The sequence below is a fragment of the Diplotaxodon limnothrissa genome, linkage group LG10 (genome assembly GCF_057381915.1).
Source record: "Diplotaxodon limnothrissa isolate DT_005_m linkage group LG10, D_limnothrissa_male_GT1.1, whole genome shotgun sequence".
NCBI lineage: Eukaryota > Metazoa > Chordata > Actinopteri > Cichliformes > Cichlidae > Diplotaxodon > Diplotaxodon limnothrissa.
In genome coordinates, this window is record NC_140605.1 from 20449761 (window position 1) to 20476796 (window position 27036).

The 27036-nt window shown below is 41.6% G+C and overlaps 1 protein-coding gene across 1 annotated transcript; it reads left to right on the forward strand.

Annotated features, from left to right (window-relative positions):
* The first annotated feature begins 1942 nt into the window (after positions 1–1942).
* LOC146624339 (serine/threonine-protein kinase TAO1-like) lies at positions 1943–26318 on the forward strand. Its single transcript, XM_085364554.1, has 21 exons — positions 1943–2528; positions 12752–13010; positions 13384–13455; positions 13704–13805; positions 13882–13927; positions 14014–14110; positions 14237–14350; positions 14663–14754; positions 15236–15329; positions 15553–15634; positions 18241–18408; positions 18628–18834; positions 19067–19201; positions 19416–19652; positions 19771–19899; positions 20794–20877; positions 21045–21164; positions 21265–21504; positions 21613–21825; positions 22025–22207; positions 22432–26318. Exons 2-21 carry the CDS (start codon positions 12879–12881, stop codon positions 22924–22926), a joined length of 3042 nt encoding a protein of 1013 aa, XP_085220680.1. The 5' UTR covers positions 1943–2528; positions 12752–12878; the 3' UTR covers positions 22927–26318.
* Positions 26319–27036: the final 718 nt, after the last annotated feature.

Genomic DNA, 27036 nt, shown 5'->3' on the forward strand with positions numbered 1-27036 from the left:
ATGAGCTGTCTGCTAGGTTTACTCGTCTTTTTCAGACCCTCTGTTTTGGTGCTTCTGTAGTATTAAGTGCAGCCTGTTGTGTTAAGTGGGCATTGCTGCTGTGTTTTAGTGTTGGAGCAAATGTAGTGCTGTAAGCAGCTTAACTCAAATGACTTTTCCCTTCATCCGTCATTAAAAATGTTTTAAAGGCTTTGTTTTCACCTCATTGGCGAGCAGATGAAGAATGCCAGGATGTAGAATATGTTTTTCTTGGCCTGTAATGAACAGACAAGGTAACATCCTCCTAGCAATGACTAGCAGTGCCTCCATTGTTAGTCTGCCAGTATGTGTACAATGCCAAGACCCTGAAACTGAACAAACTAAATGCAGATCATTGATTTTCTTCTTCATACATGAGATTCGAAGAATGTCTGTATTTAGGGGTCTTTGTCATTTCAAGCCGGCTATGGAATACCAAAAGCTTCACATGTGTGCCCTCGTGTGGTAGCTGAAGATTACACAGGTGGGAGTGATGGAACAACAGCCGTTATGTATATAAGACCTGTGGGTGTCTTGATAAATGTTTGCTTTAAACAAGACAATTGGCAAACTGATGAGTCGGGTAAATCAGTTATCATAAACAACATAAATTGGAAATCTCTAGGAGGGGGAAAGAGATGTAATGTCCATAATCCTCAGACACCCCCAGAAGACAGTCTACATAGTTATAGACTTACTGTGGTATAACTTTAAATTTGTGGTGTAAATGGAAATTCAGCTACTGCACTTTTAAGTAGCAACGGTGTAAAATGAGTGCCCGGGGGGGTGCTTCCTGGTAGTCCCTGCCACATGACCACAAGCATCTGTTTGTGCATGTATCTCTGGGAAACATGAGGGCAGATGATTCTTCAGTGCATCTCTACACAAGAACACATCTCAAATATGTTCAGTTCTAGTTTGAACAAACCCAAATGCGTCATTACACTCTGAGTGGTGGGTGAAGAGGGGGGGGGGGGGGGGGGGTGATAGATAGATAGATAGATAGATAGATAGATAGATAGATTTATCTGCGCATCATGGCCTGCGAGATCTGCAGCCTATCCATCTGTATCAGTGTACTTCTGCGCCTGGATACAGACCACACAGGCAGGACCTGATTCCCATCATCATGACAACAGGGATGCCAAGCAACCAATCATAGCCCTTTGAGTTCTGCTCTGGAAGCTGATTGGCTTCCCAGCCTGCAGCCTGTTGTGGAATGTCCATCTTTAACCTCTCTGCTGCCAAGCACAGCGCATATACATCCTATATCGCAGTACGGAGTACTGCTGCATGTGTGAGCTTCCTCTGAATTATTGGTAAAGCTTTGTGTACGTCACAGCTGGAACATCTGAATGACATCCATTGTTTTTTGGCAGCGTAAATAAAAACCCACGCGTGTGCTGCTCCCCTGATGTAAACACAGCATGACTGATCATCTGTCATCTGCACGAACCTGCTTCGTATTTTATTCCAGGTCGACCCGGAGTATTCCGTAAATCTCACAGAGCACAAACTGGGGAGGAGGGGAATCTTGTAGTTACACAATAATGTCATTATAATAGACTATGCACAATTTCTCCATAGCTGTATGCTAGAATTAAGTCCTCGTAAATAAACTCTACTCTTTCCATTTTTCCACGGACGTGGTCTGTTGTCCACAGACAAACAAATGTTTTATATATATATAGCTACACAGCTATACAGCTCAGTGTCTGAAAGTGCATAAGGTCGAACAAATCGCGGGGAAGGGAATGTTGACAGTCATTATGTGTATTACTTTCTCCATCCACACACACCTCTGTGTTTGGAGTTGTTGGATGGCAAAGCAAACTGTAGGGAGGGAGAGAGGGGGCAACATTTAGCCCGCGGGGTGCAGCAGGACAACAACCTCGGCGAGTCCCCCACCCCCCCACCTCCAAAACTGTCACACGTGTACTCTCGCTTCAGTTAAAGCTGGCTCCTGAGCCGCTCGGACTCCTGTTTGTTTCATTATCTCCTCGGTTCCTTCACGGTGGAAGGGAGGTGATTCTCTCCGCCGCCATTTTTGGGGAACTGCTTATTTGTAAAGAAACTTTGCTAGCTGCTTCCTAACGTTAGCAGCTAGCTGGTTGGCCAGTACCCTGCCTGCCTTTCCTGCAGCTCGTTGTGACAGTTTAAGCTTGGCAGTCAATCGTTATCCAGCTCAGCTCTTTGCTTCGCTTTCATATAAATATTTATTATTTTCACTTGCTGACGAAAATCGGTTATTGCTAAGGAGAATAATCGGACTGGGCAGAATGACCGTCTGTATTTGGGTAGGGCAATTATGCGGTTAGATTAGCGAATTAGCATTGCTAACTTATCGGCTAGCGAATTCCGCACTCTGATTTGCCCGGATTGCTTTGCCTGCCCGTGATTTAGCCACAGACACCTTGCCCTGCTCTGTTTCCGAGTAACCGGATTAAGCAGCCGTTCATACCCCCACTTCATCTCAACCTGTGTGGATTCATTTTTCTTTTCTTGACAAGGTGAGTTGATAACCAACTTTAGCGTTCTGCTAACGTTTACTCTGTGTGTGTTGATTTGTTCTCCCAACGCTATATACTGCAACGGAGCTTAATTTCAATATATCTTATCTTACGAGTTAGCCAGCCAAATAGGATGCTATTTTCCAGCTAACCAAAAGTTGCTGTCACAACTTCTACAGTGTGTCACATCAACAGATTTTTTTAGCCCGCTTATTGGGCAAGTTGAGTCACCCATTGTTAGTGTGAAGACAGTATGTTTTTAATGGCGATGTGACATGTCTCTAATTGATCCAAATGTACAAGGGGAAATGCTGGGGAGCTAAATCGAGAGTTGTTATCATGGTAGTAAAAGGATGGGCACAGATTGCTTTACCTAAGCAGCGTTAGCTAGCTGCTTTAGCATGCTAATCCGCTTTATGCAACTATGGTTGAAAGCAGTGCCACTCCCTCGTTTTGTTTTTGTCCACTGTGGCTGTACGGCAACACTGAGTGAAACTCGCCTCTGAGGAGAGGAGGGTGTCTGCTTGACAAGTTTGTTTACCTCTAAGGGACCTCGTACTGTCTGAAAAGCTATGCAGTGTAGCGGTAGGTGACATTGGTCCAGGCTCATCCTATGTATGTCGCATGCTTTCACTGGCTTTGTGTTTACAAGCGGCGTTGGCCAGCACAGTCTGACAAATCATCGTTGCCGTGTGCGAGAACGGGTAGCGCTCACGTCGGTCGGCGGCTGGTGTGTTTTTTTTTTGTTTTGTTTTGTTTTGTTTTTTTAGTGCATTGACGTGAATCGCATTCTTCAGTTTTCAGTGTTGATATTGCGTAACAGTGGATATTACTCGGCAAGCTTCCCTTCTGCCTGGCTTATCTGCGTCTTTGTCGCCTAACTTATGCATTACACAGAGGACCAGCCGCACACGGAGGCAACACGGCACTGAATGTGGTTCAGTAACGCCGGAGTTGTGGCACCAAGTTCATCATGCATCCAAGGCGTTGCGCTTTGTTTGGGGTGATTTCTCAAATGTCCCAGGCTTGGTGGCTGACATGCCTTCTCTAGATCTTTGTGTGCAATGTAACAGGACTTTCTCTGCTACTCACTGATCACTAATTTTTCTGGCAGGCTGCCTGTCTGTCTGCTTTCCAGGTTCATTATAACTTGGTCTCATCTGATCACCTGCCAGTTGTTCATTTACATGTCTGCATGACTGTCAGAACAACAGTGCGTTCACACTGTCAAGCTACAAACCAGTGAGTGGTGCCCAGTGTCTTGATTGCTGGAGAAGCCCTTAAAAAGTTGTTGCCAGTGTTATATCAGGGTGATGTTGAATATGAGCAAACTGCATAATGGATTTAAGCGCCCTCAGGAAAACTGGATTAGACACCAGAGCAAAGCCTGCAGTGGTTGCTCAAGTTGAGATCAAAGGCAGCCAGTAGTAGTCTTGCCTTATTGTAGTGAATAATATATAATACGCTTTCACATGTAATACCATGAACCTTACTTAGCTTATTGATTGTACAGTGCCTTATTATTGTATTTAATCTTTTTATAGCTGGTATAAGTGATACCATGATAGTGATCCTCAGGTTCCATTTGTGGCGTTCAACATTCAGTAGTATGGTAGAGAGGGGAAAAAATGATATGATCGTGGAGATGTAAACCGTAGCACCTATACCTTTTTTTAAAAATATATATTACATCTGTGTGCATCATGGGTGTGTTTTAAAAAATCTTTTGACATCAGCGGTGGTCAGCGACACAGATAATAAGACTCATTTTTTAATGAGATTCTTTTTTCCATAATAAGGAGAAATAAGGGGAGACGTCTGTAATTGAGGGTGGTTGCTTAACACTTGGAGACCAACAACATATTTGATGAGTCAGAGTGAGAGCAAGAAGTCGGGGGTAGGGAGGCACATTTATTTTATTGTTTTCAGGTGATCAACTGAGGATACACACTTTAAAATGAGACAAAAATGTCTCAAGATTGACATTGTGCATCCTGTATCTTAAAACCAATCATAATCTTTAAGTTTACTCTCAGATTTTGCTAATTATTTTGATTACAATTAACTGAAGGTTTAAAGAGTCTATTTGACCATGTTTTAAGTAAGGGATGTGAATGAAGAAGTAGTTTGTACTATGAAAGTGTATGCCTTAGAGCTTATCAGCTCTTCATATTAGGGCTAGCATGTTTTTCTGACAGTTGTGCAATACACAGCAATGACGTTAAACTTCTAGCAGTTGAGCTTTTGTACACCTGAGTCACACGCAAGCCCATTTTTCCTGCTCGGGTTGTATGCCTTTTCAGACTCCAAAAATACACCTGTTCTGTTGTTGATAACCCATTGAGACCTGCTTTTATTTCAGCACAGTAAATGGATCAGGAATCAGATGAATTTAAGATGTGACCTGTAGATTAGGTAGTAATCTAATGTTATCAGAACTTATGCATATTCTCAAATCCAAAAAGTCCTTAGACCAAGGAGCCCATCCGGTTTGACGAACCACATCCACTGAGACATATGAGTATTTTGGTGTGTGGATGCCCGTATTTGCTGTTAAAGGGGCCATTTTAAATGCATTTGTTTTCCCTTCTCTTGTTCAGAGTAACTGTGGCATGTCGTTGACGCTCCTGACACTTGTCGCAACTGGAGGGGTGTAAATAGAGCTTTGTGATAGAAACTGGATGGTTCAGTCTTCTTAGCGTTTGGTCACTGCGTCTCTCCTCTCCATCACCAGCTTTGCGATGGCACGAGAAATTGAGATGTGTTGTTGACATTAGGTAGCTTAGCTAGAGAGCGTTCACTTCCTCTACTCAGTGCAAGCCACAATCTGTAATCGGTCTGGGAGGCAGGAGCTTGGACACCCCACCCTCCATCCCAGAGGGATACAAATGTTGCGTGTAAGTAGAGCTGGGCGATATGAGATTTTTTCATATCACGATATGTTTTTTTCATTTCAGGCGATAACGATATCTATCACGATATAAGCCAAATAACTATATTTGTAAGATTTAAATGTGCCGTTGCTCACAAGTAAAATGTGAAATAATCAGCAGCTTGTTTTTATTTAAATATTTATTTCCCATAATAAGTTCAACAGGGTAGATGTACTTAAGGAACATGAGACTTTTTCAGATAAATAAAGGCAAATATTGCAAACTACACAAAAGGCAGCCGCTAAAGCGTTTAAGTTTCAAAATAGAACAAACGAAACAGACTAAATTGTCAATTCCACTTAGAAACAAAATATTAATTCTAAAAATAAATCTTAGTTTGTTTTACAGAAGAACAGACAAAACTGACTAACTTTTGTCAATATCAAATAAACTGAGAACTAAAAGGAAATTCTCAATCTCTCCTTGTTGTATAGCTTAGCTTTTCAAACAGTTACTTTAGTCTGACAAAAGCCGAATGATGAATTAGCGCTTCCAGTCAGAGACTGAGGCTACGTCCACACGTACACGGGTGTTTTTGAAAACGGAGATTTTCCGTTTTCGTTTTAAAAAATAATCCCGTCCACACATAAAGGCAGAAATGAAGGAAAACGCTGCTATGAACATGCCAAAGCAGCAGGTGGCGCTAGATTCCTAACCGTGCAGAAATGTTGGCCAATCAGAAGTCTAGAAGCCTCGGTGGGAAAAGTAAACAAAGCTGGGGCATAGAAGCAGAACCGAGTCGTATGTGTGGACGGACAGTAACTGTGTGTATATGTAAGCATTTAAACACTGCAGAGAGTAGAATTAACAGTATTGTAGAAATTCATTTCACCGAAACAATAACGTGGCGCACAGTGTGACGCATGCACCAGTTCATTGTATTTCCAGACTTGCTTTCGGCACAATTTACAGTGCATGCTACTGTTTTTTGTCAGACTTGAAATAGCCGAAATACCTTCACACTACGGAACTTCTATGGCTCTTCCGTTCGACAATCTCTCCGGCATTGGAACCATCATCTGTTTTCTCTTCGGTCACGCTCGGTTGATTTTTCTAGTCGGCACACTCATTTCCTCCATTACACGCTGGCTCCATTACCCGCTGGCTGCTTCCCAAACAAACACACGTGCGGCTTGGCACTTGTGCTGTACCTAACAAGCCACGCGACGTGATGCTGCGGCTGTGATTGGTTCGGCTCTGCACTACTTAATTTGGATTGGCTGACCTTTTTTTTTTTTTTTAAGAGGACAAGAGCGGTGAGGTCTATCGCGATAGCTTAATTTCTCTATCGAGTAAAAGTTATATCGCGATACATATCGTTATCGTTCTATCGCCCAGCTCTACGTGTAAGCCATTTTAATAACATCACATGCAGTTCATTAAATTAACATTTTTTCTGAACAAACAGTTATATGATGTTGCAGTGCTGTTGTTATTGTTTTTCTTTTTAATGGGGCGGCTGAGTAATTAACAAAGCATGAACTCAGTTTATTGACTGGTTCAAGCACAGATGAGTTACACATGACATATTTCATTTTTCATTTTTAAAAATTAGTACCTCGACTGGGGTCGTTTATGAGCTGTAACTACAATCATGCTTCTCTTTTGGGCTTGAGAAGATTTTAATTATTGTGTGTTAATTAAGCGTGTGTTTTGAGAATGTTCTAAGAAATGAATAAGGAGGAGTTCACTAGGACCAGTTACATCAGGCTGATACATGATCACGTCATGAGATGTATCAACTAAGTGCATTCCTATTTTGAATTATTTAACAGTACAGCATAAAGCATCTTCTAGGCACCATTTGTATGAATATGTGTGTATATATAACAAACGTAACAAAACTATTAAATTCCAGCAGTTCTGTTGAGGGGGGGAAGCATATCCATAGGTGATCATAGGTATTCTGGTTAATAACTCCAGTCAAGTACAGTAGGCAGTGAGGGGGTGTAATCGCCCAAAAATAACTAAACACAAGCATGTGGGTGTAACATGGATGTGTTGAGGAACTAAGGAAGAGTAATCGCTCCAACAGTATGTTTAGTGTGGTGGCTACCAGAACATGTGGAGCAATGTTAACCTTCATACTTAATCTGGTATTACATTTTGTATTCAAAGCCATTATTGGTGTAATTGCAGCTTGCCAAATAAGACTATGAATCATCCGCTTTCAAGAATAAAAAAAGGTTAATTGGAGTCTAATTAATAACAGTAATTAAAATGTGTTATGTTGTAGTAATGGATGTTTTAGGATGGGTTTCAATTGGCTTCTATTAAAATTCTTTGGAACATCCTGTACATATTTTTCTCTGCTGTTGGTGAGCCGTCTGGCCACAGCATTGCTCCACTGTAGCTAATCCTGTGGAGCTGAGAGAAATTCACTATGGAATCAATAACTTATTTGATTATTTATTATCCTTCTCCATTTCTCTCTCGCTCTCTCTCTCTCCCCCCGCTTCTCAATCACACCCATTGCTACTCAGGTTTGTGTATTGCTTGCGTCTTCATTAGGCATCATGGTGAATTTTACAGTGCAGAGGAAATCAATTCGCATAACTCTTCGAGAGAGAATCCATTTTCTCAAGCAGTAAAGCAGAACAGTGTCCAGCACTTCTCCTCTTAATAATTGCATGTGCTTACACACATCTAGCAATGCAGCTCAGATTTTTCCAGATTTAGTCATGTGACAGCGTTCAGTGCTTGATTCGCACTTCTCTGCAGTGTTATTTAAATTAGAATTAATCTTTGCTCCTTTTGTTTCTGTATTTCCCCTAATGCTAAAATATATACATATATATAGGCTCCTGCCTACGATAGCCGTAATGCTCCGACAATCCATCAAGCAGTGTGGGTTTGTAGCTTAGCAAAGTCGTACTAAAACATTTGACAGATTTACGAGCGCCGTGTACCACATAAAATCGTTTCGAGGTCAGTAAACACAGCCAGAATTCATACATAAGGCACACGGGATTATAAGGGGCGCTGTCGATTTTCAGAAAAATCAAAGGATTGATTTTAAGTGTGCCGTATTTTCCAAACAACACAGTAATAATGACGGCCTGCTAGCATGCTCTACCAAAAATAGTGCTTTGTTGTGTATCTGACCGTCGCCGCCATGCTTTTTCCGCCATGTGCGTATGAAAACAAAGGCACTGCGCATGTGCGTTTTACCCATATTCTAGTGTTTAATATATTTATTATTTTCCACAATGAAATACAAAAATACAAAGCAGTTTTACCCATATTCTATCGCGATATTTCATTTTCTTATCTTTGCCCAACATTATATCGGTATTACCGTGAACGGTATGATATGGCCCAGCCCTAATTGCAATTAACCATTTTAACTGCTGTTTTTTAAGTTATGCTTCATTACACTAACAGAAAACCTGCATCTTTTACATTTTAAAGTGTAATAATTATGTGAATAGAAAAGCATCTAGCATGAGAGGGGAAAAAATTACCATTGTAATAAATGACCACTGCAAAACACTATTGAGAAATTATGTAGTTACATTTGTATTACCTTTCGGTTACCTTTCTAACTGCTAGACGGTATACTAGATGTACCAGTTTTAACTTCCTGGATGGCACACATTTTTTAAATACCACCATGACGGTGAATAGTCAAAAGTTGTAGCTTTAAAGGTTCCACTGAGACAATGATTGCATTAACTGGCCATATTTATCAGGTACAGTTCTAATGTGGTTAAAAAATATATAATTCATTTACACTGAATTATATTTAACATGGAAAATTTAAGTAATTACAATGTATATAGTTTGGAAAACTAGTAACTGTACATTTACCAAATAACACCGCTAAAGCCTTAATCACACAGGTCTAGACACCAGTTGTTGTGTATTAATGTGTAATATGTATTCCCTGGTTGGTTATTGAGTTAATGATTCGTGATTACTTTGCTGTGGCCTTCTGTAGTTTACATGGAAGATACCAACATGTCTGCAAACACCATGTATTCTAGGTGCACTTGAAAAAAGGGCGACATGTCTGCAAACACTTGGAAAATACTTGCCAGGTGGGAGTGAGACTAAAAGGCACAACACAAACCAGAAACAGAAAATGTTTGCCTTCAAAGTTAAAGTTGTGCCTTACCAATAGAACCAAGCAATTTTACTTTAAAGGAGAATCTTTTCCATTTTGTATCTCACCTTTCACACTATTGCTCGGTGAATAGTTTCCAAATGTTTCCAAACAAGATGGCATCTTCCATATAAATTACTGATGACCACAGCAACTTGCTAGTGACCAGAGCAATGTAAAGCAATTTTCAGTACAGGACCGTATACCTCTCTGTCATCAATTTCATGCTAGCGAATGCCAGCAACCTTCAGCAACCACTGACCATCCGGTTCCAGAAACCATACTTTTCCCTTGTCACCAGTTCCTGCCAGTTGGTTTCAACAGATCTCTAGGGCTGTGTGAGTGAGGCCTAAAGGGTATGCTGAGTAATGCAGGGTAGTAAGTACTATCACCGAACATTAACAGCTGTGAGGGGCTCTATGGCTACTTTCATCAGTACAGTAAAGACAGATGGTGGATCAAAAAAAGAGTGCAGAGGTTCAGCAAAATGAGGCATCTGTGTTCATTTCTGGTCGCAATACTTCTGTGTTTGGCATTTATTGAGTATGGGGCTCAAGCAGCTCCGTCTTGCACAGATGTAAGAAAACAGGTGAGGTAAAGATTAAGCTAATAGATGTTTGTTTGTTTTTTTTTAAACTGTTGAGAGAATAAAATTTGTTTCAAAGCTGCCATTCAACACTACCAAATATACTCACCTATAGAAAGTGCCGCCAAGTATCACTTCTATAAGTATAGTTTGCCAAAATAATGTTATTGTTATGCATCTAATAAGTTTAATAATAATTTATTTTGATTAAAAAAGAAACCTAAGAGTAGATTATTTATTTGGGTTTTTGTTGTATGTTTTTTATGTGTTATTTTTTTTATATTTTTTTTTAATGTAATGACTAAAATGGTTTCATTCTAGTCCGTTTTAAATATATAACTAAATATATATAAATGACTTTGTTAATATTGCTTATGTTAAATAGAAATAAAAGGCTTGTTAGCATGTAATGTTGTAGCCGTGCATTGTAGCAATCTGTGAGATCAGTGTGGTGCATTTATGAGGAAGTGTAGTCACATGTCTGCTAGAAAAAATCACAGAAAACTTTGACAGCAGACTGTTGTTAACATTTTTGGTTGTTGCTGCTGCTCTGAATGCTTTGTCAGTATATCGTTCTGACTTTGCGACGAGCTTTTAGCTTAGAGCTGATATTTTTCTTAATTTGTCAGCAACACTGGTTTGAAGCTTTTCTACTTTCACGCACAAAATCCCCAAAATCTCAGAGTACACAGTACATGTGTAATCACATCTCTAAGCGTTAACTTTAAAGTTAACATGGCCGTGCCATCTGCTTTTTTTTTAATGCGGTAAAACTGCCATATGTAGATGTTGTTGTGTACATGCTACATATCGTTACTGAAAAATGTTGATGAGCTTGACTGGCAGCACATGACATGAAGATGTTATGCACTGCCTTTCATTGGAACACTAATGCATAGTTTCGCTTTTCTTTGGCAGTCCAGCACTCCTGTTGGCCCTTTGACCAACATGAGACTGGATGTCATGTGTATTTTGGGAAATTCACACAAGTTCACATTAGCATCTCACACCAAGTAAAACCTTGCTGTTGAAGTTCCATGCATGATGTCAAGTATGTGCTTAAGAGTTGTCTACCATATTGCATGTGATATAATCACTGGTTGCTATGGAACAATGTTAATTCCACAACTGGTTGGCAAGTGGTTCCTGGAGTTTGTTGGCTGTCGCTCGGTGAAATTGATTGCAAAGAAGGTGCTGCACCAAAAAAACCTTTCCATATTTGTCTTCAAATACTCCCTAACTACCAGCCAAATGAGAAGTAGAGAAGGTTTAGCTTCAGAATAAAAGTTGTGCCTTAGCGCGGTAGTCAACATGTTTCAAAAGGTGCAACTTTTACTTTTGAAGGCAAACCTTCTCCATTCCCGGGTTGTGTCCCACACTCCCAAAGTGAGAGCAGAGCGGCTGGCCAGTATTTGTAGACAAGTCTGTCACATTGATACAATCTACAGGCAATCTCACAATATGGTAGCAACCAAAGCAATCACAAGGAGGTTTTTGCCAACTGGTTGGAGAATGCATTCTTTTTGGTAGCGACGGGTGGTTGCCAAGCAGTCACTGACAGGTGTGAATGGGGCTTGAGCACTTATTTTTCCAGCAACTGCTATCAAACTTCAACTACTTCTGCTGGCTTAGAAGTTAATGTCCCATGGATAGTGGTCACATGTATGCAAAATGTCAATACCTGTATATTAAATGTTTCGTGTATAGTTAAATTGACCCCTGTTTATTGTTGATGAAGCTTAAAAGTTTGCTTAACAGCAAAGTTTTAAGCTTATTTGCTTTTTTTCATTATGGCAGAATTAGAAAAATCTGAATCTCTATTCACTAGAATCCAATAGAATAAGACTAGACCTCTGTTTTTCTTACTTAAGCATGTTTATATTAACAGTTTGTATTTCATTCTGTCCAGAATATTTATTGTCTTTGAGGACTCTGTTTCCCAATTCTTTTTCTTTCTTTTCTTTTTTTTAACAGTCAGCTGGATAGCTTTTTTTTTTGTACATAATTTGAATGAGGCTTGTAAACAGTATTAATCTTGCATATGTAAATGTGTTAGTTGTGAGTCCGATGATGCAAATATTTAGCCCTATGCCAGGATTGATCAGTCAGTGCAGCTTACCCTTCATTTCTGCAGGCCAGCTCATAGCAGTGGACATGAAATCAATTCTTGTGTTGGAATATTTGTATTGTCCAGTCATCCCAGTAGTTTAAAGATCTACAGTAATTGCTGAGGCAGTGCTAGTGATGACTCAGCGGTTAAATTAGTGTCAGTAGCTGAAGGCCAAAATCACCAAGTATAATATAGTTCAGAGGTGACCTTTCTGACCAACTCGGTCTTTTGTGTTTTTCTTTTCATGAAATATAAAGCTATATTCTTGCCCTGTCACCCTGTGAGCAAACAAGCGTTTGAGAAAATATTTCATTTTTGCTTTCTTTTAGGTCAAAGTTGTGCTCAGATTTCCTTCTTTCCTCTTTGAAGGTCTTTGACTCATCTTGCTGGTATCGTCAAACTCTTGTTCCTCCTCTGCAGGATCAATGTGTTTCATCTTGTCCTTGCTAACACATCTCGCTGTCTCTGTCTCATTTTTTGTCCATGCAGGCGCCCATGTACTGGTTCCTTAGGGTCATCGATTACCGCAGATGAATCTTCAGCTGCTTTGCCATAGCTCAGCAGCCAGATAGTCCCATCGCCTTTGCGTGGGTGATAAGGGACTACATTAACCAGGATGCCCTCCTCCGTAAGGGCAGGGAGCCTCAAGGATCCGGAGGTGGCTGAGCTTTTCTTCAAAGAAGATCCAGAGAAGCTTTTCTCCGACCTCCGAGAAATTGGCCATGGCAGCTTTGGCGCCGTCTACTTTGTAAGAGAACTGCATCTTTACTCTGACACAAACAAAAGACAGAGTCACTTTGGATTAGATGAGTGGTTTAAAAAAAAAAAAAAACCTGTTCACTTTAAAAAGTGATAAAATCAGTTAAATAGTGTAACACTGAGCCCATAAACTCCACAGGAAAGTGTTTATTTGGATGTAAATGTCCTCAGAGGTGTCCCTGCCTTTTGGCCATTATGGAGAATGCAGGTTAAACATACTCCTGGCTTCATTTTTCAGACTCGAAAGTTACTTCCATCTTTTAAAGAGATCTTGATAAACAACATGTCAAATGCAGATAATTAATGTTACAGTGTATGTTCTGATTGCAGCATGTACCAACAGTGTCCTTCTCGTTTCCCAGGCACGGGATGTGCGCACAAATGAGGTGGTGGCAATTAAAAAGATGTCCTACAGTGGCAAACAGTCTAATGAGGTGAGAAAATTGTGGCCAGAAAATAGATCGAAAAAACACAAATTGATGCAGCAAATCATGAAGCATTGATGCCAAATAATCCAAATCCAAATATAAAAAGAACGTTATAGGTGAACATTGTGCTGTTTCTGAGCTTCCAGCAAAGTGGAATTCACTTTCTTGAATCAGTAACTTTGCTGCAGACACAGCCACCTCTGGTTCGTTAAGCCAGTCAACGATTGCCATTTAAATTTTTATTTCACCAACAGAAATGGCAGGACATCATAAAGGAGGTGAAGTTCCTCCAAAGGATCCGGCACCCCAACAGTATAGAATATAAAGGATGTTACCTCCGTGAGCACACAGCATGGGTGAGTCTAGCTTACAGGCATGCATAATCTCACGCTGCCTAGCACCGCTATTCTTAAAATGATGTCATGTTTCCAGCTGGTGATGGAGTACTGTCTTGGCTCGGCCTCTGACCTGCTAGAAGGTGAGAAGCAAACAGTTGTTTTTACTCTTCTAAATGACATGTGGATATTTGAGTGAGTTCACATTGTTCTGGTTGTTTTCCTGCAGTTCATAAAAAACCTTTACAAGAAGTTGAGATTGCTGCCATCACACATGGTGCTCTGCAGGGGCTGGCCTACCTTCATTCCCATAATATGATCCACAGGTGAGTGAGGTCCTCAATCAACTGTTTATTTTATTTTATGATATTTTAAGTATCTTAGGAAGCAACTGTAAACACTACATCTCTCCACTTATCCACATGCTGTGATGTTCTCTCTCTCTCTCTCAGGGATGTGAAAGCTGGCAACATCCTGCTGACTGAGCCTGGCCAAGTCAAACTGGCAGATTTTGGCTCTGCCTCCATTGCCTCACCTGCCAACTCTTTTGTGGGAACGCCATATTGGTAAGTGAAATCTGTATGAAGTTAAAGTGTAAGTGTAAGCGTGCGTGTGTGTATGTTTTGCGTGCATAAACCAGAACTGAATTTATCGATTCTTTAAGTGGGTGTCTGTTAAAAGCAGCGATTGAGCAGAACTGATTGTATATTTTCATATTCATACCCATGCCTGCTGATATAGTCAAATGCTTTGATACTGTAATCAGTAACAGGATTTTGACCTTGCCTTATTTACTATTAATTTACCCTATATTTATATTATGTGGCTTTTTGTCTGATCCCTTGTCCTGATTTATGTTTTTCCTTGAATTTATCCAGGATGGCCCCAGAGGTGATTCTAGCTATGGATGAAGGCCAGTATGATGGAAAGGTGGACGTCTGGTCCTTAGGGATTACCTGTATAGAATTAGGTGAGTGACAGTGTGTTTGTATGATTGAACTGACATTTATAAAGCTAATTTTCTAGTCTTGTTGAGAACTCAAAGCACTTTAACCTGCAACCCACATTTAACCAGACATTCATACAGTGCTTTATTCTATGTGTCTTAACTTTATCTACCTCACACCCGTGGGCCAATATAGAATCAACAGTTATCTTAACTTGTGTGGTGCTAGTGCTAATAGTGTACCACCACGCCACCTCTATTGTATCAATAAAAATGTAACAGCAGGAGAAAGTTACTTTTACTGGAAATGAAAGATTAAGGATTTTCTTTCCCTGACAAAGTGATTGTGATGTTTTGTTGCATCAGTAGTGTTTACTGATCACAGTTGGGTATTTTTTTTTTTTTTACTTCTCATCAGTTGTGAAAGGCAGCTTTAACCCTTCACTTACTCATACCAGTCACCCTGTAATTAAATTGGTGTCTGACTGATGTCGTTCTGTTCCAGCGGAGAGGAAGCCTCCCTTGTTTAACATGAATGCAATGAGTGCCTTATACCACATAGCGCAGAATGAGAGCCCCACGCTGCAGTCCAGTGAATGGTGAGGTGTCACACATGCACTCACAGTTTATCGTCTGTGTAGTTAAATTCAGATGTCTGCTGGGGATGTGAAACAAAGGTGTATATTTTTTGTGGATGCCAGCAGAGAGTTATTCTATCTATATCTAGTGTTTTGTAGCTGAAATAATGATGTATGTTTTTTGATGCCCACTCTCTGTGTCGTTGTTTTTTGACAGTCTCTCTTCTCCTCGTCTTTGTTCCAGGTCAGAAGATTTTAGAAACTTTATCGATTCTTGCCTTCAGAAAATCCCCCAGGACCGACCGCACTCTGACGACATGTTGGGTGTAAGTGTGCGCACATGTGCTGATGTACCGTACACTGCAACACAGACAGAGAGCAGCAGGGTCACTGTGCTAAGATGTGATACTGACGAGCCCTCTGTTGATGAAGCTCCCTGTGATGTTTGCACTCTGTTCTCTCCTCACATAAGCTTCTATTTTGATTCTTTAATCCTCCGTTTCCGGATAAACTGACAGAGACACACACAACCAAAACATGTACAGACACACACACATGCACACAGAGCTTGCTGTAATTACTATGGAGATGTGACTTCAGGGTCCATCGTTAAGTCACTGAGCAGCTGTCGTTTAGCCTGCTAATAGACTCTCTGTTGCTAATGGAAGTTGCCCTTAGGGTATGAAAACACTGCACATTGTCTTTTTGGGTTTTTTTTTTTTTTTGGTTTTTTTTAAAATGTCAACTTCTAAAACTGTGCCTATATCAAGATCAGCTGAAATGTGTTTTTAGCTGCTGCTTAGTGTGGTTTTCCTGTATGTGAGTTGTAGCCCAACTTAACCACCTTAAGCTGAGCAAACACTGCGTTTTTTTTTTGTTTGTTTGTTTTTGTTTGTTTTTTTCTTCAGTCGCCTTATTCAGCTTCTGCTCAAACTGCACGATTGACTCGCAGGGGTTAGAAGTTTGTAGGTCATGATGCAGGGTCTCACACTATACAGCCCGATGCTATGATGCGATCTGAGTGCTCACACTGTGCGTCCATAAAATGAAGGTTATAACAGAAAAGCTTCTCGTTACCCCACGTATACTACACGATGCACGACACACGATGAAGGCGAAACTCGGGCCGATAACCAAAACGGTCGCACGACTGAAAAATCGGCTCAAAATAAGCCAAAAATCGCACAGTGTATGCCCAGCATTAAAGTGCCTAGCAAATGCCTTTTAATCTTACGAGGAAATGCGTGACTTTATCTACTTGGGTATTATTCTTAGCTGTCATAACTGTCATAGCTTCACAGACAGTCGTCTGGATGATCTGCTCTTGTGCACATTTCTTCCCCTTATACATGGAGGTTCTGGTAAGCAGGCACATGGTAGGAAGAGTCATTGTCAAAATGTAATAGTAGCTTATGCGCTGACATTTTAACTATTGTGGCACTCATTCTGGGATTTTAATGTTATATATTAAGGGTTAACTTTTATTTCTGACTAACTAATATAACACATGTTCCTTTTGAGGATCTTGGGCTTAGGGTTAGTGCCAAACCACAACCGCTCAAGGGGCTTTATATTTTAAGGTAAAGACCCTACAATGAATACAGAGAGAATCCCAGCAATCAGACGCCCCCCTATGAGCAAGCACTTGGCAACAGTGGGAAGGAAAAACTTCCTTTAACCTCCCGAACTCTTTCGTGGCATTCTTAGTTTCTTTTTGCTATTTGGGCTGATTGGGACCTGATGAATGTAAAAACAAAGAATTACCAGATTTTTTTTTCAATTTTTTTTTTTTTTTTAACCTGATTTTTGTTTCTGAGAAAAATGAGATCCACATATTAGGACATTTGTTTTAAATTTTGATAGAACAGTGGCAGTATAACGTCCTCGTAAGTGGATATCAGGCCCCTGTAGAGCAAAATATTGTATTTTGGTCTAGACAACCCAAAATGTGATGTCCAAGAGGGGCGAGAGACAAGACAGGAAAGTATTAAGGTATTAAGCTGCACCTCTTGACCTCTGAATTCAGGTGTTTTCAGTGTTGTTGTCACAGGTGTATAATAATCAAGCGGCTAGCCCTCTGCTTTTACAGAGGATGCAAGTTAAGTTCCAGCAGTTTTATTTGTGAAATTACTTCCCTCCTAGATAATCCACAGTCTGTCAGTAGTATTAGTGCAGTGTTTATGTGTTTGGGAACTGTGTGCTGGGAGCTTTCCATGACAGAGCAGTTCGTGTAGGTGTTTCTTTTGTTTGCAGATACTGTAACTTATTATTATACGCTAACTTGCAAATTTCATCTAATGTTATGAGACTGCAGTGTAAAAATCCAAGCTTCACTTGTGTTTCAGTAGAACTTCTGACATGTAAATATATTTGATCAGTCAAGAAAAGACTCTTCACACATGCAGCTTATTTTCCCCTGTTTTTTGCCTGAAAACAATTAATTTGTGTCATTGTCAGACAAAGAATATACATATTAATATTCAGGCGTAAACACACACCAATGGGATCATCACTCTTAGATTGACACTAATCAATCAATGCCTGAGCACCTTTGTCCCCAATTTAACTGGTGTGGTTGCTCTTGAGTTGCTGATCCTGAAGCAGTATACCCAGGCCTGGGCTGTAAGGCTTTTGTTGGTGCAGGTCAGCATAGAGGTTAGGGGCATAGGGAGAAGGAACAGCAATGATCGGGCATAGTATGAGACAACCTTGCCTGGCGTGAGTCATCCTCCCATTAAATCCCAGGGCTATGACCTCATCACTTGCATTCAATATCTTTTGGCAGTACTGAATATCCCATCATCACATTCATAATATTTGAAATGTACTCTGATGTCATTCTGATGTTATTTCCCCGTCTCCTGTCACGTTACTTTCAAACCTACCAGTTAAAAATGGACATGCAAGTAACTTTCCTTTCACCGCCCCACAGCACGAGTTTCTGCAACGTGAGCGTCCAGACTCTGTGCTGATGGACCTCATTCAGAGAACCAAGGATGCCGTACGAGAGCTGGATAACCTGCAGTACCGAAAGATGAAGAAGATCCTCCTTCAGGAGGCCCACAATGGGCCCACTTCAGAAGCCCAGGATGCAGACGAGGTGTGTGGACGATTGCTGGCTAGCATCCAAACTTGAGTGACAAGAACAGGCTTCATGTGGGCACACAAATGAATTTGCCACTTTAAAAGAGCTTTCCTCAGTAACTCTAAATGCCTTGTTTGTATGCATGTCTGTCTGCGTCTCCTGTGTCTTTCGTTCTTCCTCTTGTTCCCTCGCACGCCGTCTTTCTCTGCGCCACTCTTTCGGCTTTGTCTTCAGGACCTGGAGCCTGGTGGAGGTCGGACAGGAACGGTGAATAGCGTTGGCAGTAATCAGTCCATCCCCAGCATGTCTATCAGCGCTAGCTCCCAGAGCAGCTCTGTCAACAGCCTGAATGAAGCAGCCCAGGACAGCCGCAGTGAGCTGGACCTAATGGAAGGAGATCACACAGTCATGTCCAACAGCTCAGTCATACACCTCAAACCGGTAGGTGAAACGACTCGGACACATGCTAACAATTTAAAGGTGGATTCTTCTGATCTCAGTTTATAATAAAGCCTCACATGGCTTTGCTGGGAGCTTGGGCTCAAGTTACGTCACTTCACTCTCTCAGACCATGCATACATGTCAATGCTCCAAGTGTCTTTAATGTGCTCTTTCCACGGTTACACTGTGTAGTGTATCTTCTCAATTATTCTGTTGTCTTACCCCCCTCCAGGAGGAAGAAGAGAGTCTCTCTTTGGAACAAGCGGCCACCAGTGAGCCCACTGAGCCCCAGCCAACACCAGCTCAGGCCCCGAGGAAGCACTACCGCAACAGAGAGCACTTTGCCACTATACGCACAGCATCACTTGTAAGAACACATTTGCTTAATAAACCTTCCTTTGATTTGACAAAAGGACTGAAATATTATGTGTTATATGTTTAGCAAATGTTTAAAATTCCTTGGTGGAGACTTGCGAGTAGATTTGTTTACCACTCACAAGCACAAGTGTCTAATCAGATAAGTGGAATGTCCTAGTGTAACAACAACGTTCTGATAATTCTTCTTCATCGTCATATTGTAGGTGACACGTGAGATGCAAGAACACGAGCAGGACTCTGAGCTGAGGGAGCAGATGTCAGGATACAAACGCATGAGGCGGCAACATCAGAAGCACCTAATGGCCCTGGAGAACAAGCTGAAAGGGGAAATGGATGAGCACAGGCTGAGGCTGGACAAAGAGCTGGAGAGTCAGAGGAACAACTTCACCCAGGAGATGGAGAAGCTGCTTAAAAAACACCAAGCGGCCCTGGAAAAAGACGTATGTAGACAAACGAAACTAAAATATTAATTCAGAGGAAAAACACAGTTAATAGTCTGTAGAGACAACAGCGAAATGCTCACATTATGATATTAAACTACATTCACGTTCGATTTAGCTGAAGACGTTTGCCAACGATGAGAAGAAGTTCCAGCAGCACATTCAGGTTCAGCAGAAGAAGGAGCTCAGCAGCTTCTTGGAGTCGCAAAAGCGGGAGTATAAACTACGCAAAGAGCAGCTCAAAGAGGTAACGCACATCCGCCTCAGCAGATAATAAATGCAGCCTGTTTATCAGACTAAATAATTATAATTAAATTATAATTTAATATAAATAATAATTAGTAAATTTACAATATCCAGTACTGCACAAAAGTCCTGAGTCACCCCTCATTTCTTTATATTTTGCTTCCACTGAGCCAGACTTGTAATTTATCAATGTGGTCTGACTCAGTGGTTCTGCAGATTTTCAGTTTTTCTTTGGACATTGGCTGCTTTTTCATTCAATGTTTGTCTCAGTTTTATTGAGTTATTAGCTCACCATCTACTAATTTACAAGTGCTTTTTAAATGACTGTAACTCCGTTTGTGCAAGAGACATAATTGTAATGGGTTTGAAGAGAAGAGAAGACGAGCTTTACAAGGAGATTGCTGCCATGTCTCATAAAGCATTCACAGGGTACTGCTGTCTGAACAAAATCAGCTCTGCCTAGATTTTACCATGTGCGCTTCACATTACCATGACTCCTCCACCATTTTAGGCAAGAGAGGAAATTCAAATGGTTCCTGAAAATTGAGAATTATTTCGTAATTTTCCAGCCTAAAGTCCATGTGGCCCGGATGATTAAGACATGAGTACAGTGGATCTCACCCCCGTTTCCCATTTTGCTAGCAGGGTAAAAACAAAAACACATTTCACTTCAGTCGAGAACTCAAATATTTTTAATTTATTATCATCCAAGACAAAGACCGGGAACACGCTTCATTTATTTTTGCTTGAAGGTGGGTTTAAATAGTTATTTGTGAGATGTGAATTTTGACCGGCGCAGGTTAAGGAATGCAGGGCTTCAAACGCTTTTGTGTCAAACTGAATCCCTGCATATTTAAAAAAAAAAAAAAAAAGCTAAACGACACCTGTGTGGCAGGAGCTGAGTGAGAACCAGTCAACACCCAAAAAAGAGAAGCAGGAGTGGCTGTCCAAGCAGAAAGAGAACATCCAACACTTCCAGGTGAGGATCGCTCAATATGTACCCTTCAAAGAACAAGTGAGATTTTTACTCGTCTGCCCCACAAAGCTTTATTTGCCGAGTCTCTTTGATTTATTTTATTTATTTATTTTTTTTGGCAGTATGAGTTCTATGGTTATTTATTACAAAACCATAATGTTTATTTCCAGGCTGAGGAGGAGGCTAACCTGCTGAGGAGACAGAGGCAGTATCTGGAGCTGGAGTGTAGGCGGTTCAAACGCAGGATCCTCATCGCCAGACACAATGTGGAGCAGGACCTGGCCAGAGAGGTGTGGAGAGAAACAGGAGAAACATATACCCAGCAGCACACAGTCTCGCTTTAGATCACAGTTTTATGATACGTATTTGAGTTTTTGTTTGTTTGTTTAGGAGCTGAACAAACGTCAAACGCAGAAGGATCTGGAGCATGCAATGCTGCTGAGGCATCACGAGTCCATGCAGGAGCTGGAGTTCAGGCATCTGGCAACAATCCAGAAGGCCCGGGCAGAGCTGATACGCACCCAGCACCAGACAGAGCTCACTAACCAGCTGGAGTACAATAAGAGGAGGGAGAGGGAGCTGAGGCGCAAGCATGTCATGGAGGTCCGGCAGCAGCCCAAAAGCCTGAAGGTACACAGAAAGATGGGGACTGTTTCTTTTTCCTTTAACAAATAATTTACTATCAACACTTAACTGGAATTATTCTCATCTCATTCAACTTTTATTTTTCCCCTTTAGTCTAAGGAGCTTCAGATTAAGAAGCAGTTTCAGGAGACCTGCAAAACGCAGACTCGGCAGTACAAGGCCCTCAGGAACCATCTGCTCGAGACGACACCCAAGTCCGACCACAAGGCTGTCCTAAAGAGGCTGAAGGAGGAGCAGACTAGGAAGCTGGCCATCCTCGCCGAGCAGTATGACCACTCCATCAATGAAATGCTCTCCACACAGGCTGTAAGTTTCATAAAGGAAGATCTGCAACATTTATCAAACATAAGTCATTTCTGAGCAACATAGTGAAAATGTATCTATAGATTATTCAAAGCTAATTTGTTTAATATATTTGTGAAGGGCATCTTTAATGTTTTCTTAATGCATAACAGCCACAGAAGAACCCGTTTATGTAGGTCTGTTTCTTTGCTCCCTCCCTTAGCTGCGGTTGGATGAAGCTCAGGAGGCGGAGTGTCAGGTGCTGAGGATGCAGTTGCAGCAGGAGCTTGAGCTGCTCAATGCTTACCAGAGCAAAATCAAGATGCAGACAGACGCACAGCACGACAAGGAGAGAAGGGAGCTGGAGCAGAGGGTGTCTCTGCGGCGGGCTCTGCTGGAGCAGAAAGTAAGAATAGCCTTTGTCTAATGTCGGGATGTGGCTGAGTGCATGTTGGGAAGTGACAGGACTGCGGTTACCTCTGCATTTATATGTACCAATTCTCTGTAGGTGTTGCACATACAGTTTGTTTTATCTTTAGTACGCTGGGATTGTTCATACGTTTGGCCAGTAATACAAACAATGTAGTTGCCTGTTTTTTCTTCGGTGTCACATTGTGTTTATGTCCCCAGATCGAGGAGGAAATGCTTTCCCTGCAAAACGAGCGTCTGGAGCGAATCCGCTCACTGCTGGAGCGCCAGGCCCGAGAGATCGAGGCTTTTGACTCGGAGTCCATGCGACTGGGCTTCAGCAACATGGTGCTCACTAACCTGGCTCCCGATTCTCAGGGAGGCTGGGGAGGAGGAGGAGGAGGCCAGGGGGCTCAGGGGGGAGGCCACTGGCCGGGAGGAGGTGGAGGAAGCAGTCACCATAGTCATCACCAGGGGGGCTCCAGCTCACAGCAGTCCTGGGGTCACCCCATGCTGGCTGGGGGCCCACCACCCTGGAGCCTCCACCACCCTGGTGGGGGTAGTCAGAGGGGTAGCCAAGGAGGTGCGGGAGGGGTGAGGAACAGCCCGCAGGCTATGAGGAGGACGTCATCAGGGGGGAGGAGTGAACAGGGCATGAGCAGGAGCGCCAGCATCACCTCTCAGATCTCCAATGGATCCCACCTGTCATACACCTAAAATACACACGCACACACAAATTGTCTTAAAGCTAATATCTCGCTCCGAGATAACTGTACACACACGCATCACGCACATACCACAGTACATCTCGCACTGCACAGTACTGAGGCTGGGTTTACCTGAGCCCAGCCGCTCTCCTGTCACCACTGCTCTACATCAGTGTACTGCTAGCAGCAGTCTGTGGAAACCCAGAAGACTTGAGACTAATAAGATACCCGAGGGCCATTTACAGTAGTGCAATAGTAGTTTTCTTGTTGTTTTTTGTTTTTTTTACTGCAGCATACACTGCTGTGTGTGTTTGTTACTGCCGTATCAGTCTCTGTTGCCACAATCCCAAACTAGTGTGTTAATTTTCTATTGAGAGTGGTTTGTTTGCCATCTTCTGTTTCACAGTATTGTTTTAAACCCAAGTGGGACCGATTGTGCACAAAGGTGCTGAGCTTGTCCTTCAAACCAGATTTAAACTGATGAAAAGTTAAATTAGATTATTTATGTGTAGTTGGGGGAAGACTAGAGAACGGAAGGACTGTTTCAAGCGACGCTTGACGCAGCTGAGGAAGTTAATGGACCGAGAAAGAGAGCGAAGGTCGTTGTAAGTGAATAGCTGTGGGTGTTGCTGACTGTTTAGCTGCAGTGCAGGGGGACAGTTGTGGTGACAGTATTAATTCCAGCTCCAAAGCTAATCCAGCTGACTTGACGTGAGAAGTTTCAGCGAGATCATTTTCATGGAAAACAAAGCTGCGTACGTTCTGGTGCGAGTGCCATGCAGGTTTCTTGAGGACCGTGAGCCCAGCTGCCAAAGGTAAAGGTGCAGAGTTGGATTTGTCGTTATAGCTACTCATGCCAACAATACTGTGGTGTAGTGAAACACATTGTGCCGGAGAAAGGCAGTTCAGTGGACATTAATGCCACGTGGCCAAGGGAGCCACTTGTCCTTCGTGTTCAGCTCCGTTATCTCAGCTCTTGGGTTTCCACAGGCCTCTGGCCTTCACTCACACCTGCCCAGTGGAAGGCCAGTCTGAAGGGCACTTGGATCCTTATTAGTCTGCAGGCCCTATGACAGAGATGGGTTTTCAGCAGCACCTAACCTCAACTTTGAACAGTTTCAAAACTGGTGTTCACTCATCACTTGTTTGCAATACAATTTCAATCTGATTTGGCACCATTTTAGTGATGCACTATGCAGTTAGGAACAACAAGAAAAGAGAAAAAAAATGACACAAGCCTTTTGGCCTACCTCAAGAACACTCAAGTTAGAGCCTTGAATGTCTTGATTTGCACTTTGGCGTAGGCTTTCACCCACTCTTAATTGTTAATCGGACACATTTACACAAACATGTAGTGGCTATTCATTTTATTCGCCCAGGCAAACATTACGTAAGCCTGGTTTATAAATGCATGTGCGTTGAAAATAGCACACTTAGCCTTTGTGAGCTGAGTTGGATGTAAATTGGCAACACAGTCAGCAGCAGCAGGCAAATTTATTAATGTATAAAAACGTCCGTGAAGCTTTGGGAAGTATTATTATTCACAGTTGCCCGAAATGCCTTTTTGTTATTTCTTTGTTATTTTCTTTCTTTATTTATTTTTAAACCTTATAAGACCCTACAGTGAAAACAAATGAACACAGAGTGAGGAGGAGCTTCACTAGCCCTCAGCTTGGTTGGTGACTGCTGAACGTTTTTGAAGAGTGGATGGGTGGTGATGCTGGGATCTCCGCTGCCATGCCCCTGCAACCTTCCCCGGTCTGACACCCCGCTCTGTCTCACCCCTGATGACCACAATGTCACATTCTGACCACCGATCTTGTCCCCCAGCATCCCTCCGCCTAAGTTTCCTCCCCTCTGGAGCCTCCTTTTTGTTTTGGTTTTTTTGGTCTTCGCTCCTTCGCTCCCCACCTGGATCTTTGTGGAAAGAGCTCTCTCAAGTAAAACAAAGGAAGAAAGAAATATATATAAATGTTATAAATCTATAAAGAAGGATTATAGAGATGTAAAGCTAAAGGTGGAAAGTGTTATTGTGAAACAGAGTTTATGCATTATATGTTGCTGCAGAGGTGGAATGTACAGGAAAAGCGTGTTAATATTGTATATTTTGAATCTGAACATGTGGAGATCGAATCGACAAATCAGAGACGAGTTAACTTGCGATGCAGGCACAGCGGTGCGTGGCTTTAGAGCGGCGGCAGTTGAACGATGGATCGATTCGCGGCTGCTGAGTTTTTCACTGTCTTATTTGCAGCTGCGAGTTCTCGAACTTGTTACAGATATGCTGTTGTGAATGATAACAACACAACTGTAGGTCAGATTGCCTCGAGTAAACGGCAACACTTTGTTTTGTAGTGTATGAGGATGATTTTGCACATAATTTGAAAACTAGTTAGGTGGAGCCTTTGCTCGAGCACTGGCTATGTGTTACTGACATTGTACCCCATAGTGAAGACTCAGCCTCTCTGCTTCATATCTTGGTGGTTTTTAAAGGACTTGGAGCTAAAGTAAAGGTTATAACATGAGGGGGAAAAGTCTTTTTAAAGATTTTATTTAAGGAAAAAAAAGAAGTGTTAAAATCTGAAATGGCTAAAATTGTTTCCAGATTCTTGCTGTAGACAGTAAACATTTTTGTCTTGTAGGGTCCACTGACCTTACATTTTCTGATCTGTGCACCAAGAGCCCTGTTTGTTTATGGTTCGACACAAACCATTTTCACACTGCACTTAATGATTTGCCTTTGGTGTGGGGGGGAGTACCAACCTGTACTCAATAGTTTGAATCTCTTTTTTGGCTCAGAAACAAAGCGCCAGTATGCCATTGTACCAACTTTCCCCCCAGCTCTTTAGTGTTTTTATGCCAGAAGGGGTGTTTTTAATTTCCAGATGATGTCTGCAGAGGGCCAAACGAGCGGTGGACTTTTAGACCTTCTCTTGTGTTTACTAGAACTCCCAGGTGTTTTGCGAGGCAGTCTACCTTTAGACCTCGGTCACTCTGAACTGGATCAGTTGCACTGATTGCACAAGTGACTGACCAGATTAAAGAGTCTACTGTGATCCACCCCCCCAACTCTCAGTGTTTGGGTTGGGGGAGGAGGTGACTGCTATTGCTGAAAGTAGGTGGGAGGCAGGCTTATGTCTCTGTACAGTCTGTTTTATCAGTATTCCTTTTATCTCCTGTCATTTGGTGGATCTTGCTGTTTTATTCTCCCTGGTCCAGAGATCTGTATTAAACTGTATTAAATGTATAGATTGTGCAGAAAGCTGAATGTTGCATAGCAGAAGAGAAAAGATATTCCTTACAGATGACAAAGTAAAATGTATAAATGAAACTCAAAGGCAAAGTTTAGGGGATAAATGTAATATTTTGTTTGTAATTACTATTTTTTGTTGGAAGAGGGCTACTGGATAAAGAATCATCTGTAATAAAATAATTTTAATATTTCTTTGTCCTGTGGTGTCTTGTATGAAATAGGAAATACAGTTATGTATGGATATGAAATGGAAAAAGTGTAACTGTTTCATTTTAAGATCTCCGGAGACCCCGGTAGAGAATTTTATTCCGCTTAATGTTTCTTCCTGTTAAAAGGGGGTTTTTCCTTCCCACTGTCGTGCTTGCTCATAGTGGGTGGTCTGATTGTGGGGTTCTCTCTGTAGTTCTGTAGGGTCTTTACCTTACAATATAAAACACATTAAGGTGACTGTTGTTGTGATTTGGCACCATATAAATGAAATGGGATTGTTTATAATTTGGATGTTTTTTGCAAAAATAGACATTTGTACTATTGTACCAAAGGAGGTTCAAGGAGTTTTGCACCAACAACCACCTCCATTGTGCAGCACAAGCTTTTGTACAGTTTGGATGAGTTTTACTATATTTAAAAAAATAAAAAAAGTCATTTAACAATTTGTTGCCACAAATAAATAGAAATCATTTCAGTGGGCAGACTGTGAGAGAAGCAGGAAAAACTGATTAATAATTCCCTTTTAACATGTTCGGAAGCCCGTGGTTTCACTATCCAGTCATCATTTTACCAACAAATCGTAGGAAAAGTTGACGTTTTGCAAACGAAGTCATCTTACAAAAAGCCAGGAGCAGTATGGTTTTGATTTGTAGATAC

Coding starts and splice junctions, on each gene's coding strand:
- LOC146624339 (XM_085364554.1), top strand. CDS start 12,879: ATGCCCTCCTCCGTAAGGGCAGGGAGCCTCAAGGATCCGGAGGTGGCT. Junction 19,653..19,770: donor AAGCGGCCCTGGAAAAAGAC/GTATGTAGACAA, acceptor CGTTCGATTTAG/CTGAAGACGTTTGCCAACGA. Junction 19,900..20,793: donor GCAAAGAGCAGCTCAAAGAG/GTAACGCACATC, acceptor CCTGTGTGGCAG/GAGCTGAGTGAGAACCAGTC.